The sequence below is a fragment of the Cervus canadensis genome, chromosome 6, assembly GCF_019320065.1.
Source record: "Cervus canadensis isolate Bull #8, Minnesota chromosome 6, ASM1932006v1, whole genome shotgun sequence".
Classification (NCBI taxonomy): domain Eukaryota; kingdom Metazoa; phylum Chordata; class Mammalia; order Artiodactyla; family Cervidae; genus Cervus; species Cervus canadensis.
Window position 1 is genome coordinate 57,190,933 of NC_057391.1, and position 17,731 is coordinate 57,208,663.

Here is a 17,731-nt window from a genome sequence, read left to right on the forward strand (position 1 = left end):
CAGGTAGTAAATAAACGTGGAAAATATGTCATTTCATCAGTAAAGAAACACACATTCAAACAAGGCGGGACCTAGTAAGCAAGAAGACTCAGGCTGTTAAGGTGATGGGGAAGCAGGCACCCATCACCTTAGAGAATCGGGTAAAGGCGAAAAATCTCTTAAGGTTGGGGAAAGTGAGGGATTCTGTGTGTTGCAACTGAGAACTGGAATTCAGGCGTGGGGAGCGTAGTGGGCGCGGGACACTGCACCAGATGGTGAAGTGAGGGGCAAGGAGTTAGGGCAAGACCGGTTTCTCGGCGCGAATGAAGACCAGGTGCTTGGGCGTCTCTAAGTAACTGATAAGCCCGCCCTCTCTAGAGTCAACACTTTCATAATTGGCTCGGGAATTCACCAATAGGTACACAGGAGGAACTTCCCGCCACCTCTGGCGCCCGCTTTTAAACAGCCGTGTAGTGTTTGCAACTGCGGGCGGACTTCTCAATCTAGCTTGAAAAAGGCGGAGACTTCCGCTTCTATGCCCCGCCCCGAGCCGGCATAGCCCCGCCCACCATGCCCGCGTCTAGACTGCAATTGAAGGAAGCGGCTGCTCCTCAATGGCCTCGGGGCTCAGTGGGTTCGGTTGTGAGTAGGAAGACGCTAGCGGGTTAGAGCCGGGGTGAGGTATTTGCTAGAAGGTGGTGTTCCTCGGGAGCTTGAGTGTCACCGCTGTGACAGCATCCGTGGCCTCCGGTGAGTTTCGCTTCCTGGCTGGGGTGGGGCTGGGATAGGAGGAGGTCCGGGGTCCTTGGGGTCCTGGTTGAGGCTTCCCGGAGGACTGATCTCCTCCCTCCCCAAATCCCGGGGTGGTGGATTGCTTGCGGGTGGCGGGGCTCCGCCTTTGACTTTGAAGTGTTAGCCAGATCTCAGGTTCCTACTTAGGAGTGACGTTTGGGAAGCATCCTCGCCTCCTCCAGACTGCTAGGGTAACCCTGAGACCCTGCCCTGGGGACACCCGCCGTGGTTACCCGGCGCTGTGCCTGGCTCACAGTGGGTGCTCTGTACACGTGTGTTGACCGAGTGCAGGTGACCTGGCAGCCCAAGTCAGCAGCCTCAGGCATCTTGGGCTCCGTGGTCCTTCGGTCTCGCGGTACCTGTTTGTTGTGCCATAGTTGAAGCCAAACGGAGTTCCTTGGTAAGGACTTGGCTTATTCTTCGTTCAGCCTGTGGGTCCCTACTCTCAGCATCCTCTGGGCACCCTGAATGCATTTGTTCAAGCTGTTGTTCTTAGTACTGATCACAGGTTATTGTCATTTGCCTTTATGTCTGTTTTTTTTTCCTTACACCAAGTCCTGATGAACTTTGTGATCTTGAACAGTGATTGCAAGTAATTGCTGAATGAATAAAACAGGCCTCCTAAGCCTAGTATGTTGCAAGTCTGAAACAGACTAATGTTCTCTGGCTGTTTCCATTCTTGAAAGGAAGCTAGCATATAAGCAAGTAAGTAGCATTTCCTTCCCCCTAGGGCACTTAAAAACCACTTTTGTGGCACTTAACGTTTTCTGTCTTACAGCCATGAACTTGAGTCTGGTTTAACCTGAATTTTGCCATATTCTTCAGATGCTGAGACAATGTATATGCACTTCCTACATGTGAATGCACTCAACTAAATGAGTTGAAATTGAAGCCTTAAGAAAAGTACAAGAAATAAAGACAGAAAGTGCCAGAGTAACTAAATTCATGAAGCAACAGGATTGGGGGAGCATCTTGAAGAAAGTGTTATTTTTATCCCAGAAAAAGTTGCATTATTTGAAGGACACTTTCACACACAGGGCACACTCACCTTTTCTCAGATAGACTGAATGCTGTCGGTTTGTTTAACATCTTTTGTAGCTGGCAGACTTGTATTCATCAGTAACATGTTATATAAAAAACAAAACTAAAATGTATTGATTGACACACAGTATAGGGCACTTTACATACGCAAATCTTGTGGATCCTCATAGCCAGTCTTTGAAATAGTACAGTTTTTGTTAAATAAAACCCTATTTTATTAATGAAGAAATGGAACCAGTTGTGCAAGTTTGCACAGCTGATAAGCAGGCGAGCCAAAACCTAGCCCCTGGTTGTTTGAATGAGTGCCCTCTTTCTAAACCACTTACAGCCATGCTGTGTCCTTTAAGATCTATTTCTAATCTAAAGCCTTTCTTTCTGTGAAACTTCTTTCAGCCTTCTTTTCTTCTTCAGTTCAGATCAGTTGCTCAGTCGTGTCCAGCTCTTTGCGACCCATGAATCACAGCACGCCAGGCCTCTGTCCGTCACCAACTCCCGGAGTTTACTCAAACACATGTCCATCGAGTTGGTGATGCCATCCAGCCATCTCATTCTCTGTCGTTCCCTTCTCCTCCTGACCCCCAATCCCTCCCAGGATCAGGGTCTTTTCCAATGAGTCAACTCTTTGCATGAGGTGGCCAAAGTATTGGAGTTTCAGCTTCAGCGTCAGTCCTTCCGATCAACACCAAGGACTGATCTCCTTTAGGATGGACTGGTTGGATCTCCTTGCAGCCCAAGGGACTCTCAAGAGTCTTCTCCAACACCACAGTTCAAAAGCATCAATTTTTTTGGTGCTCTGCTTTCTTCACAGTCCAACTCTCACATCCATATGTGACCACTGGAAAAACCATAGCCTTGACTAGATGGACCTTTGTTGGCACAGTAATGTCTCTGCTTTTTAGCAACTATATTCCAGTAAAAATGGAAAAAAAAAAGTACAAAAAGTTACTTGTAAAACAAAAATAAATATTGGTTGGGTGCCTCACTTGTGCAAAGTGTGGGAGAGATACATTTTAATAATTCTGCCTTTAGAGTGCCTATAAGATGAGGCAAAAACAATGCTGCTTTTGCTTTTTAATATTTCATGCAATTAAACATCCATTGATCTTTGTCATTGCAAGGAGGGAAAATAAAACAACCAGGGACAACAAAATGAGTACTAAGTGGGACATATGACAGAACAGTCTTGGTAATAGTTTCAGAAAAGAAGTTATCTAAGAAGAAAATATTAAGTAGCTTGCTACTAAAAAAAAAGTACTGTTCACTTACTCTGCATCTTGATTTTTTAAAATGTTTAATGTATAGAGAAATACTTCATTATTTTTATTAGTGACACACTGTTGCCAAATTTATTCAGAAGTACTTTTACTAGGGCAAATGCTCTTTTGATATATTGATAGTTTTCAAGATGGTGTCCCCAATTCACACTTTTCATCAGCAATTCATGAGGATGCCTGTTTCCTATAAAATAGCCACCACTAGGTGTTATCGAAGTTTTCCAGTTTAGTGGTTGAGTGTCATATTTCATCAGTTGTCCATTTTAAACTGAGTTGTCTGATTTCTTTTTTGTCTGTGCTGGGTCTTCGTTGCTATGCACGGACTTTCTCTAGTTGCAGGGGCTCCTCTTGTTGCAGAGCGCAGGCTTCAGTAGTTGTGGCACATGGGTTTAGTTGCTTGGCAGCAAGTGGGATCTTCCTGGACCAGGGATTGAACCCATGTGCCCTGCATGGGCAGGCAGATCCTTATCCACTGTTACTACCAGGGAAGTCCTTTTTCTCATTTCTTTGTGAGAATTGTATTTTGGTAGTTTGTCTTACATTTTGCAAGTATTTTTCTCATTATTATTATATCTTTGTGTATATATATATATATACACACACACATATATATATGTATATGGGTTTTTTTTTTGTTTGTTTGTTTTTTTCTGGTTAAGTTTCTGTCAAGTTTTTCCTTTTTATGGCTTCTGAATTTATTATCTTGCTATTTTTTTTTTAAGCAACTTCTTTTATTGTTCTGAATATTAACTCCTCTGGTAGAAGTAATTAGTATATGTTTAATATGCAGAAGAAACACATTAGCTTTTATTTTACATTTTAGTTAAAACACTAATTATCTTTTTAGTAAGTTTTTTTTAATGCCTAAGTAAGTTTATCAAATATACTTTTATGCCTAAAACAGTTTCTTATGGTCTCTGACAGTTTGCGCTTTTCAGAAGGAAAGCTAATTTGTACCTTTTCTTCCCCAGTGGAGAGAGATTTTGTTCTTTCAGATAGTTTCAAAAATTTCTTCTTTATGATATGGTTTGGATTTAAAACACCATTCAAAAAAAGACAGTTGTGTCTTTTACATTTTCTCCACTTGGAAAGACCTTGTAGAATTCACTGTTATCTATTACTATTCGAGAAAAAGTAGTTTTTTTTTTTTTAAAATAGCTATATTTAGCAACAGGCTCTTGTAAATCTCAATGTTCTTTTTCAGTATTCAACAGGAGTTGATGGCAGGTTAGTGAAGGGCAAAAAAACCCCAAAAAAACAAAACCCTCTCTCCTTTTACCTAGTGAAAGAGAAGTTAATCCAAATTTTGTATTCTGGCTTTAAGTATAAAATTCAGGAAAAGGTGGAAAATATCATAAAAATTAGAAGCAGGAAAGATTATATCTGTCTGGACAATTCAGTCTTTAAGGTCCAGCCTAACTGCATTTCTTTTAAGGTGCCAGGATCTAAAGGGGGTTGTACTTTTCATTGTGTATTATCTATAATATTTCATTATCTGTTATCTATAATATTTCTACTGTCTTTAGTGAACTTGATGTTCACCTGAAGTAGTGAAAAATCCCTAGAGATGTGAGCTTGTGTGCGTGTTTTCCCCTCACCGCTTCAGCTACATTCTGGCCTCTTCTCCATATTCAGGTCTCCATCTTCTGCTGGTATACAGAGGGTTCCTGGAGCCGCTGAGTGGAGACCAGGTTGAGATTCCCCACGTGTCTCTCTTCCCTCTCAGTGAAGAAGGGTGCGTGTCCCTTCCTCCATGGTGCCCTGGCACAGGAGCAGGTCTAGTCTAAGAAGCAGAGGCTGGAAGGGTTTGTTGACATGAGGAGTGTGAATTCCTAAAGTTGAAATGAATGGGGTGGTTGTAGGGACCAGAGAGGAGAGGAGTAAAGAAGTTGAACCACAAATTAGAGCTTGGCCAAGAGACACAATTCAGTCCTTGAAAAACAAACAAAATTTGACTTATGGGAATTATCACTGTTGAAATTTGTATTTGTGTTCATCTGTAAAATCATATTTCATCTATTCTAATATGCACATTTTCTTTTCACGTTTTTTTTAAAGGCTGCTCCCCATGGCTGATAGGATCTTAGTTCCTTGACCAGGAATTGAACCTGGGTCACAGCAGTGGAAGCACTGAGTCCTCACCCCTGGACTGCCAGGGAGTCCCCTTCTTTTCACATTTTAGCATCTGCAAAGTTGGACCTTGTTTTGTCGTAATTTAATTGGCCACATCTTTTGCTTAGCAGTACAAATGAAGCTGTGTTATACAATCAAGGGCACCTTTAATCCAATGAAGTGGAACAGCTTTTGCTGTAGAGCTACATAAAAGTAGCTTACATGGCTTACATAAAAGTTTGTGATCTTAGTCCTCAACTGTTAACAGGCAGGAGCTAAGTTCTTCATGGTAAAATGTATTTGGATTGCCGGGTCTGTGCTTCTCATTTCACTGTCAATTTAATGACAGTTTAGAGCCTGAAAAGTGCAGTCCATGAGCTGTGACCCAGGCTCACATCAAAGCGCTTTTCACTGGCACACACAGGAGTAGACTGAATCGAGGGCAGTGTTAGGCCGTGTAATTGATGACGCCTGCCTGCTTTTTTGTCAGGATGCTTTGGAGCTTTGAAATTCTGGGTAGGTTCTGTGGACTGTCAGGATCCCTAAATATTGTTTAAACCATCAGCCGTCTTTTGACCACAAGTACTTGAAAACCCATCTCCTGCTGCCACAGCAGTGACCATTCTCCAGGGAACACTTGCTGTTGCTTTTGGACAGTGGTATAGCTTCACATCCTTCACTCATGTTTTTCCTGAGTACTTTTTACTAGAACCTGATTTGATCAAGCTTAAGAGCAGGACATTTAACACATTTTTGTTGTGTGCACTGTGGAGTTTGCCAGGTTGTAAATGTTTTTTGGGTAGCAATCATTAACACAGCATATAGTGGCTCTCTTTCTGAAAAACATGACATTTGTATTGGTGATATTCAAAAGATGAAATAAGAACTTCCCTGGTGGTCCACTGGTTAAGATTCCATGCTCCCACTGCAGGGGGCTCGGGTTCGATCCCTGGTCAGGGAACTAGATCCCACATGCCACAGCTAGCACAGCCAAATAAATATTTAAAAAAGAATGAAACAAATTGTGGTGGATGCTACCTGTGTCATATTTAATACATCAAATTAGAAACTTTGAGTGTGTTCTTAAAATTTTTCTGTTTGGGCATGTTTGTGGTTTATTACTATTTTTGTGTGTGGACAAAAATCTTACTGTGTTGAGTTATGCTTTCCAGACCAGAAGAAAGTTCTAGTCATAGGTTTATTAGCTTTTGGCATTTTTTCATCTTTTTATGAATTTCTGTTATAATACCTATTTTCTGTGAATCATGGTTTAATTTGTAAGAACTCTCTTTATATTGATATTTGGAATACTGATCACTTGTCATGTGTGAGTTACATATAGCTTCTCCCCGGCTGCACCTGTCTTTTTGTGTACGACATCTCATGTAGTTTGCTCTACAGTAGTTTTTGTGGGCTGTTTAAAAACTAAGCATCTTTTTGTTCCTGCAGGAGGACCATGTCACTAGACTTTGGCAGTGTGGCCCTGCAGACGCAAAATGAAGACGAAGAATTTGACAAAGAAGACTATGAAAGGGAGAAAGAGGTAAGTTATTCAGAAGAAGAATTCTAAACCCGATCTTAAACAATTTTATATTCTAACCAAAATTATATCATTTTGTGTCATTTCAAAGGTCTTTTCCCCTACCCTGAAACTTGATCGGCATTTTAAATGGTAGATGAGTGGAAGGCTTCCTTTTTTTGAGACAAGAATAAAACACAACTGTGTATGATGCCATCAGTTAAATGGTTAGATTCTTTAAGATCTTTTCATTTAGGAGGTAGTGGTTGATCTTGGAGGCAGAGATGTACTTGCATGGGCAAGTCAGCAAGATTCTTTGCCTCAGGTATTCCACATGCTAGTGGAGGCAGATGATAAACAAGCAAACAAAGTAATTTGTGTGAGTGATAATTTAGCACTGATAAATGATAGGGAAACAAAATATAGTGATATTAAGGCAACCGGCTGGGAACTGGTTGGGGAAGGTCCCTTGGAGGAGGAAATGTTTGAGCTGAGCCTTGAGTCATGAGATGAAGCAGAGATACCGAAGCCCAAAAGGAGTACTCTAGGCCAAGATATAAGTGTTAAGCCTGGAAATTGAGAAGAGAAACCTCCATATCTGTAAAATAGCCAGAAGGCTGTGGTGTTGGGATTGTATGAGCAAGGGGTTAGTGGTGAGGCAGGTGAAGAGGGGCCAGATCATGGGATGTCATGGGAAAATGTTTGTATTTTTTTCTAGGAGTGGTGGGAAGCCAGTGGAGGATTTTAAGCAGGGAAGTGATGTCCGATTATATATTTGAAAGATCTTTCTGAATGCTCTGTTGGGCGAATAGATTTAAGGAGAAAAGGAGTAAGTGTGTTTAGTGGAATTCTTGGCCCAGTAGTAATAGTAGCAGCCGGTGGGAATCAGTTTGATTGTGATGATTGTTTTTAGTTTGAGTCAGATTTCTTGATTGACTACAATAACAGGTTTTTTTTTACTGAATGTTGATATGACCCATTTTCTTTCTTTCTTTCACATGTTTTTTAAAATTTTTTATTCATTATAGTTGACTTACAATGTTGTGTTAGTTTCAGGTGTATGGCAAAGTGATTCGTTTCTCTTTTTAGATACTTAGATTCTTTTTTAGATTCTTTTTTCATTGTAGGTTATTATAAGATATTGAATATAGTGTGTTATTCAAGAGGCCCCTGTTTTGTTATTGCTTTTACATATAGTAGTGTATATATGTTAATCCCAAACTCCTCATTTATTCCTCTTCACCTTTCCCCTTTGGTAAACATAAGTTTGTTTTCTATGTCTGTGGGTCTATTTCTGTTTTGTAAATTCCTTTGTATCATTTTTTTAGCTTCCACATATAAGCAATATTATGTTTGTCTTTTACCATCTGACTTGCTTCACTTAGTATGATAATCTCTAGGTCCATCCATGTTGTTGCAAATGGCATTGTTTCATTCTTTTTTATGGCCAATATTCCATTGTGTATATATACCATTGTGTAAATCTTCTTTAACCATTCATCTGTCAGTGGACACTTAGATTGCTTCCATGATATGACCCATTTCCCAATATGTAAAATAATAATTTTTAGTAGTTACCATGGACCATTTGTATTAATCGGAAGCAATGAATGGGGTCAGTTGCCCGCATGGCTGGCAATAGCATTAGGGTAGAGACGAAGCTGGCGGCTTGGTGGATTTTGTCTATAGACGTGTATTGTTTGTTTGCACAGTGTTTTTGAAAAATTGAATCTAAATTTAAAGATTGGAAAATTTTATGCAGCAGTCCAGAGTATCTGGCCTGTCTTGAAATAGGCTGCATGTGGCCTGTGTCTGCACATAGTCGTAGGTGGGCTGGAGCTGAGCAGTGGCTCTCCCATTCCAGCTGGCCATGGTGCCCCCAAACAAAACAAAACAAAACATGGACTTGTGCCCTTGAACCCACTAGCTTCACTCTTGTAAATTCTCTGCCAAGTCACTGAGGGCATTGGAGTTTGTGACCCTTGCCAGGGTTTCCAGATTTTGATAGGGGCCTTCGCAACGATTGTCGTGGCAGAGATGGGGTTGAGGGTTTTCTGTTACTTTTTAAACTCACAGCATGAGGTTTTCATGACCATGATGGCCTTGGGTAGTTCACTGGAATTTAGCTACTGGGATTCTTGAGAGGATCAGTTTGAGTAATTATTATACTAGACTTTAAAGAAGAGAAAAAATAATCCTGACAGGTGATTTTTTTTCATCAGAAATGGTGGGTAGGGCATTAGAACTTACTACCAGGTGTATTGTGTGGTGAAAGTTTTAAACGCTGTATTGATTAAGGAGACAGTTAATTCTAGATGACATAGAAGATAGCCACTGGGATCATTCTTTGATAGATTATGTGCTGGAGTAGGGAATTTCCAGAGGAAAAGATGATCTTAAGAGGTTAAGTATTTGAGAGTGATTGTTTCTAGCACAGTAGAAGAAAATAGCCAGTTAACTTTGACTCTAACTTGATTACTATGGATAATAAATGTTATCCATATGTTAATGAATGTTAAATGTTATCCAGATGTTAATAAAAAGTGTTTCATATTTATTAATAAGTATTTTACCTTTTTAAAAAATAGCTGCTAGGGAAGAAGTGAGATCAGAGGTTAGAATTTCAGCAATAAAATTCAGAATTTTTGTAAAAATTTAGCCATATATATATTTTGTCATTAGTTGGTCAGTTCAGTCGCTCATCCATGTCTAACTCTTTGTGACCCCACGGACTGCAGCACGCCAGGCTTTCCTGTCTATCTCCAGCTCCCAGAGCCTACTCAAACTCATGTCCATCGTGTAGGTAATGCCATCCAGCCATATCATCCTCTGTCGTCCCCTTCTCCTCCTGCCCTCAATCTTTCCCAGCATCAGGGTCTTTTCCAGTGAGTCAGTTCTTTGCATCAGGTGGCCAAAGTATTGAAGTTTCAGCTTTAGCATCAGTCCTTCCAATGAATATTCAGGACTGATTTCCTTTAGGGTGGACTGGTTGGATCTCCTTGCAGTCCAAGGGACTCTCCAGAGTCTTCTCTAACACCACAATTCAAAAGCATCAATTCTTCGGCACTCAGCTTTCTTTATAGTCCAACTCTCACATCCATACATGAGTACTTGGAAAACCATAACTTTGACTAGACGGACCTTTACTGGTGAAGTAATGTTTCTGCTTTTTAATATGCCCTCTAGGTTTGTCATAGCCTTTCTTCCAAGGAGTAAGTGTCTTTTAATTTCATGGCTGCAGTCACCATCTTCAGTGATTTTGGAGCCCCCCAAAATAAAGTCTGTTACTGTTCCTATTGTTTCCCCATCTATTTGCCATCAAGTGATGGGACCAGATGCCATGATCTTAGTTTTCTGAATGTTGAGTTTTAAGCCAGCTTTTTCACTCTCCTCTTTCACTTTAATTAAGAGGCTCTTTAGTTCTTTGCTTTCTGCCATAAGGGTGGTGTCATCTGCATATCTGCTGCTGCTAAGTCGCTTCAGTTGTGTCTGACTCTATGCGACCCCATAGATGGCAGCCCACCACGCTCCCCCGTCCCAGGGATTCTCCAGGCAGGAACATGAGTGGGTTCTGCGTATCTGATGTTATTGATATTTCTCCCGGCAATCTTGATTCCAGCTTTGTCATGGCGAGTTAAGAAATAATAAATCACCTGATCAAACCTAAATTCATTTTCATATCTAGAAACCTTTCCACCTCCTCAGTCTCCCTGACCCTACAGTAGCAGAATAGTTTAAAGGCTTAAGAAGTTAAAAAAAGAAAATAATCTTTTCATGCCTGCCTGGTTGGGATTGCTTTGGGATTGCCAAGCAGATTAGAGTGTTAGTAGTGGGCTTCCCAGGGCTGCCTGCCAATGCAGGATATGCAGGTTGGATTCCTGGGTTAGGAAGATTCCCTGGAGGGGGAAATGGCAATCCACTCCAGTGTCCTTGCCTGGAAAATCCCATGGACAGAGGAGCCTGGCGGGCTACAGTCCATGAGGCCGCGAGGAGTCAGGTGTGGCTGAGCAGCACACACACACATGGCTAATGCACATTGCTTTCTCTACTTAATAAATCACTTTGTATTCAGTTCATTTGTGTAGGGGGATTGCTACATTCCCAAAGATGTCCCAAGTAGGCCATATCTGTCTCATGGGCCACTTTGCTAAGGATTTGTGAGATTTCCCTCTCTGTAAATGGCACAATAACCACTTGGAGATTCTGACCGTCTCGTATGAATGGCCAGTTGCTGATACAACATGCTTTACCAAGCTGTTTGGTTTTGACACTTTGGGATCAGCTGGGATTTTGTCCACACTTGCCCATAAGTCAGTGAATAAGTCATAGTCAACTTCTAGCCTCCATGCCATCCTAATTAGCACCTCTACAGTGATGATCTGGACTTTTCTGTTTCTATTCCCTCCCTTGTTTGCATGGAAGAGTAAATGGAGAAAGTGCATTTAATCTTTGGAAAAGGAAAGAGTTTAGTAAAGTGATTTCAGTATTCAGAGGACAGTTGGACCAGTGAAATCTCAAGACACAGACCACCACAGATAGACCCATATTTTGAAAAAAAAAAAAAAAAAAGAAAGAAATACTCCAAGAATTTTTCAGAAAAGTAAAGCACTATAATCATCTCTAAATCGCCAAAGTTCTGAATGGTATATTGGCAAAAGTTTGGCCATCGTGTTCCAAGGCATGGCAGACAAGTGTATAACCCACAGCCTCACCAGGGTTTCATTGGAAACTCCACCTCTTATACAGTGAACAGAGTAGATTGGAGTACAGGCGAGGGAGGGTGAGAATATGATGGAGCTATGCTGTCATGTCAGTTAATACTCATATCATTCTTTCCTCACAACTTATTGGAGTTCATTACTTTGAGAACTACCGATGTAGCTGTCCTTCTTGCTACTAAGTAGACCTCATTCAAAGTATTCTAGGCAAACTTTTACATGTAAAGCTTGTCCAGAGAAGAGGAATTCAAAAACTCTTTCCTTAACTCATTCATAATGTAACATAGTATCTCTGACTCAACTGACATGTGTTTGAGTAACCTCTGGGAGATACTGGGAAGACAGGGAAGCCTGGAGCGCTGCAGTTCGTGAGGTCACAGAGTCAGTCACAACTTAGCCGACTGAACACGACAACAATGTTCAGTTCAGTCGCTCAGTCGTGTCCGACTCTTTCCAACCCCACAGACTGCAGCACGCCAGGCCTCCCTGTCTCTCACCAACTCCTGGAGCCTACTCAAACTCATGTCCATTGAGTCAGTGATGCCATCCAACCATTTCATCCTCTGTCGTCCCCTTCTCCTCCCACCTTCAATCTTTCCCAGCATCAGGGTCTTTTCAAATGAGTCAGTTCTTCACATCAGATGGCCAAAGTATTGGAGCTTCAGCTTTAGCATTAGTCCTTCCAATGAATATTCAGGATTGATTTCTTTTAGGATTGACTGGTTTGATCTCCTTTTGCAGTCCAAGGGACTCTCAAGAGTCTTCTTCAACACCACAGTTTAAAAGCATTACTTCTTCAGCACTCAGCTTTCTTTATGGTTCAACTCTCACATCCATACATGATACTGGAAAAACCATAGCTTTGGCTAGATGGACCTTTGTTGGCAAAGTAATGTCTCTGCTTTTTAGTATGTTGTCTAGGTTTGTCATAGCTTTTCTTCCAAGTGGCAAGCATCTTTTAATTTCATGGCTGCAGTCATCATCTACAGTGATTTTGGAGCCCCTCAAAATAAAGTCTGTTACTGTTCCCATTGTTTCCCCATCTATTTGCCATGAAGTGATGGGACTGGATGCCATGATCTTCATTTTCTGAATGTTGAGTTTTAAGCCAACTTTTTCACTCTCCTCTTTCACTTTCATCAAGAGGCTCTTAGTTCTTCTTCGCTTTCTGCCATAAGGCTGGTGTCATCTGTGTATCTGAGGTTATTGATATTTCTTCCGGCAGTCGTGATTTCAGCTTGTGCTTCATCCAGCCTGGCATTTCGCATGATGTACTCTGCATATAAGTTAAATAAGCAGTTAATATAAGTTAATTAAACAACAAATGTAACAATGTGATTTTGCAAAACATTTTCCACCTAAAGTCACTATGTAATTTCATCATGGAATATTACAGAGATATAGTTGTTGCTGTTGTTGTCATTGTGGTTGCTGAAAGCCCCAAAGTTACTGGTAAAGCCACATGTGCTTTAAAGTAGACTGTCATTTTGCTGGAGCCGGCATGTACTTTCTGCAGTGTCACCAGAAGTAGTTCTTCGATTATTGTTTGGTTTTCCTATGGCTCAGTGGTAGAGAATCCGCCTGCTGTGCAGGAGATGTGGGTTCAATCCCTGGGTTGGGAAGATCCCCTGGGGAAGGGAATGGCAACCCACTGCAGTATTCTTGCCTGGAGAATCCCCCGGACAGAGGAGCCTGGCGGGCCACAGTCCATGGGGTTGCAAACGGTCAGACAGAGCTGAGTGACTGTCACTCACAGATGAACTGTCACTCACACATGTATGTATTTTGGAGCCTGTGGTTTGGAGTAGAAGGAGTTAGTAATCTGTGCTTATCAAGATAATACTTGCTGATTATCGTTCACTTCAGTTCAGTCGCTCAGTTGTGTCCGACTCTGCGACCCCATGAATCTCAGCACGCCAGGCCTCCCTGTCCGTCACCAACTCCCGGAGTTTACTCAAACTCACGTCCATCGAGTCGGTGATGCCATCCAGCCATCTCATCCTCTGTTGTCCCCTTCTCCTCTTGCCCCCAGTTCCTCCCAGGATCAGGGTCTTTTCCAATGAGTCAACTCTTCGCATGAGGTGGCCAAAGTGCTGGAGTTTCAGCTTCAGCATAAGTCCTTCCAATGAACACCCAGGACTGATCTCCTTTAGGATGGACTGGTTGGATCTCCTTGCAGTCCAAGGGACTCTCAAGAGTCTTCTTCAACACCACAGTTCAAAAGCATCAATTCTTCAGTGCTCAGCTCTCTTTATAGTCCAAGTCTCACATCCATACATGATTACTGGAAAAACCATAGCCTTGACTAGACGGGCCTTTGTTGACAAAGTAATGTCTCTGCTTTTAACTATGCTGTCTAGGTTGGTCATAACTTTCCTTCCAAGGAGTAAGCGTCTTTTAATTTCATGGCTGCAGTCACCATCTGCAGTAATATTGGAACCCCCAAAAATAAAGTCTGACACTGTTTCCATTGTTTCCCCATCTATTTGCCATGAAGTGATGGGACCAGATGCCATGATCTTAGTTTTCTGATTGTTGAGCTTTAAGCCAGCTTTTTCACTCTCCTTCACTTTCATCAAGAGAGTTTTTAGTTTCTCTTCACTTTCTGCCATAAGGATGGTGTTGTCTGCATATCTGAGGTTATTGATATTTCTTCTGGCAATCTTGATTCCAGCTTGTGCTTCTTCCAACCCAGCGTTTCTCATGATGTACTCTGCATATATGTTAAATAAGCAGGGTGACAATATGCAGCCTTGACATACTCCTTTTCCTCTTTGGAACCAGTCTGTTGTTCCATGTCCAGTTCTAACTGTTGCTTCCTGACCTGCATACAGGTTTCTCAAGAGGCAGGTCAGGAGGTCTGGTATTCCCATCTCTTTCAGAATTTTCCACAGTTCATTGTGATCCACACAGTCAAAGGCCTTGGCATAGTCAATAAAGCAGAAATAGATGTTTTTCTGGAACTCTCTTGCTTTTTTGATGATCCAGTGGATGCTGGCAATTTGATCTCTGGTTCTTCTGCCTTTTCTAAAACCAGCTTGAACATCAGGAAGTTCACGGTTCATGTATTGCTGAAGCCTGGGTTGGAGAATTTTGAGCATTGCTTTAGTAGTGTGTGAGATGAGTGCAATTGTGTGGTAGTTCGAGCATTCTTTGTGATTGCCTTTCTTAGGGATTGGAATGAAAACTGACCTTTTCCAGTCCTGTGGCCACTGCTGGTTTTCCAAATTTGCTGGCATATTGAGTGCAGCACTTTCACAGCATCATCTTTTAGGATTTGAAATAGCTCAACTGGAATTCCATCACCTCCACTTAGTGATGATGTATTCAAAACCTGGAAAATGATCTTGAGTAGAAAGATAAGTGGTTTGAATAGCAGATGGCAGACAGAAACTTGTACCTGGGAATACAGATTTGAATCCCTCTTAGTTTTTATACTGGTACTTCTCTAGGAGAATAGTAAGCTCAATTGAGCTTGGAATGATATAGTTTAAAGACTGTTTCCATCACAAAGCCTTTCTTCTACTTTTAACTGCCTTGTTTGATTACTTATGGGTACATTTTTGATGTGTTGTTTCCACTAGGGGGAGTTGTAAAGCTAGCATTTGTTTGCATTTTATATTCTTTATTTAGTGAAATTTTCTTGTCATCACCTAAGTAAAGCAAAGAAACAAATAGTGGAGTGTTCATATTGTATTTTTTTGTTGTTGTTGTTCATGTTACATTTTGTTTTCCTTTAGCAATTTCTTACACTTTATCTGGGACTTTCCTGGTGACTCAGTGGTAAAGAATCTGCCTGCCAATGCAGGAGACCTGGATTCAGTCCCTGGGTCGGGAAGATCCCCTGGAGAAGGAAATGGCAACCCACTCAGTAGGAGTGCCTGGGAAATCCCATGGACAGAGGAGCCTGGCAGGCTGCACTCCACGGTGTCACAAAAGAGTCAGACATGACTTAGCGACTAGACAACAACAAATACTTTATCTAGATGGTGCCTTTGAAATGTTTCCCATAATATATAGGTATTTTTCAGGAACTGTCACAATGGGAACAAAAACACTGAACTCTGGCTGACTGACCTGTATACAAACAGGTAGGACTGTGTCTTCCAGTGGCCAACTGAATGTCTTGTGGAAGAAGATCGGAGTGGGAATGGAGAGATTCAGGTTCCCCTGCTGGCCCAGGGGCTGTAACTCCTGCTTTTGTGGGCATGCCCCTCACCTGCTCTCGGCCTTATTGTGGTCACCTTTAGCAGGAGAGATTTGGCTTGGAGGGTCTCCATTGTTCCTTCCAGACCTAAAGTTCTATTTGTCACTTGCAGTGTCGCTGATATTTGTCTAATAAATGTTGCCCTGTTTCTTTTACAGATAGGTGGCAATCTGGGCAAAGTCTTCCCCTTTAAGATTATAAAATTTGTTTTACCTAATGGAAAGGATTTAAAAAATTTTTTTGCATGTAGTGTAATTCATGGACTAAAGGTCTAGCTGCCAAGTTATTTGGCCCTTTGTCAGTCCCATATTGGGCCTTTTCAGGGATGTTTTTATTAATAACTTGGCTCTGGGGCTAAGATCAAGATTCTACTTAGTGTGTATCCATGAAAGCATTATTTCACAGTTCATATTTTAAAATATCAGAATCGGTTCATCAGTGCACTTGTTGGGCAACTGGTTTAGAAGGCAGATGAATGCTGTCCACTCCATTTGCTGCTGTCCTCTGGGGAGAAGATATATTATCTGCTTTGTAATCTGAGAACTCTTGCTTTCATGAATATCAAGGATTATAGACTCTGAAGACAGTCTGTTTACTTAATTTAAGCTGAAGAATCTTAAGAAAAGGTTTACATGTTCCTTGTTTTACATTCCCCTTGAACTAGGCTTTTTGGCTGTTCTATGTAGATTATTGTAAAAGTGTTTTGTTGCTAAAGTTCTTTGAGTAAAATGCTCTCAAATAATTTTTTTTCTTTATTTTTTCAGGAACAAACACACAAGCTAGTAAAGGGAGAGGATTTTATTGACTAGTTTAAAATGCATTTCATAGGGGTCTTAGCAATGTGAATTATCTTTTCCTAGGGAAAGTGTCTCTTTAATTATTAAATTCAGTTGATAACTCAATCATATCCTAAGAGGATTGCATTTGCAACCAAAAGACAGTTATTACTTCCAAATTTGGAAGTCATAAGGGGAATTAGTTCTTGCTGTTTATAAGGATTATTATCTTTGTTCTTGAATCTGTATTTGGTAATTGGGTGGATCTTTAATGAGGAAATTCTATAGTTTCTAAAATTTTCTATTTGGTAACATGCATAAGTTGATATGATAATTTTGTGTTTTATGGCACAAGGTTCAAAAGCAAAATCTATTTGACAGTTGTATGAGGAGGGTACCCTTTGATCCCAGGAATGGAAGCAGGTGGTATTTTGTTCCTGAATGGCCTTATTGGGAAGCTCATTTAACCTCTCTCTGTCCTCAAAGTTATGGAGCCAAGGAATATAGCCCAGCTATGACAAAGATCTTGAGAAATTTTTTGAACGTGAATGAAATGATTTAAAAATGTTAGTACATTTTGTAAAATATTTTATAAAACACTAAATACAGTAGGGATGTTTTGCTACTTTACAAGTTTACTTATGGATCCAGAAGCATTTTGAGGAACTTAATTGCTTATGCTCAAATTAATTTTCCTCCATGGATGCCAGTTTTGTTAATTTTGTGATGTTGCAAAGAAAACTATAAGAACTGCTTAATTATTGTGTGACTTTTTCTATCTTTATGGGGGGGGTGTGGAAATTGTACTGTTTAGATGTTCCTATTAAGGTTTTTCTGAATTATAAAGCTGTGTACTTGAACCTCACTGAAGGTTTAGAAGAAAATGTTTTTTCCTTATAGGAGTCCTTATTTGATTTAAGTATAAAACATTTATTTTGATTTTACTCCCTGTGTTATGTGTGGGTATAGTCTTTCTTAAAGTTCTCATAGGTGCTTTTTTTTCTCTTTGTGAATTTTGTCTTTGTAAAATCACTTTGCCACCTTTCTCTTGAGTTCCATTGTGGCATCCTACTATATTAATGTGTTCTGTTTTAGTGTTTGTTATTCTTTATATCTTTAGGTCAGCTCTGATATGGATAATTCACAAAATGATTTTTCAGTTACCTATGTGAGCAGGTGGCTGATAAGTCAAGGTGCTGGTTGTTAATATCAGTTTCATCAAGATAACTTTTTATTGGAATAGAATATTTTTCTCTTGCTTCATTTTTGGAGAAACCAATGTGTTGAGAACACCTTCGAACAAACAATCCACT

The 17,731-nt window shown here is 40.7% G+C and overlaps 1 protein-coding gene across 8 annotated transcripts in view; it reads left to right on the plus strand.

Annotated features, from left to right (window-relative positions):
• The first annotated feature begins 575 nt into the window (after positions 1–575).
• Positions 576–17,731, plus strand: part of CEP152 (centrosomal protein 152) — a 98,814-nt gene continuing 81,658 nt past the window's right edge. For 6 of the 8 annotated variants that reach the window (XM_043472048.1, XM_043472053.1, XM_043472052.1 and 3 more), the window contains exons 1-2: positions 576–729; positions 6,648–6,741. In XM_043472048.1, the coding sequence (XP_043327983.1) occupies positions 6,655–6,741 (87 nt within the window). In that variant the 5' untranslated portion in view covers positions 576–729; positions 6,648–6,654. Of the gene's footprint in view, positions 730–1,326; positions 1,477–4,721; positions 4,822–6,647; positions 6,742–17,731 lie in introns of all 8 variants that reach the window. The other 2 variants (XM_043472049.1, XM_043472050.1) reach the window with 2 other exon arrangements.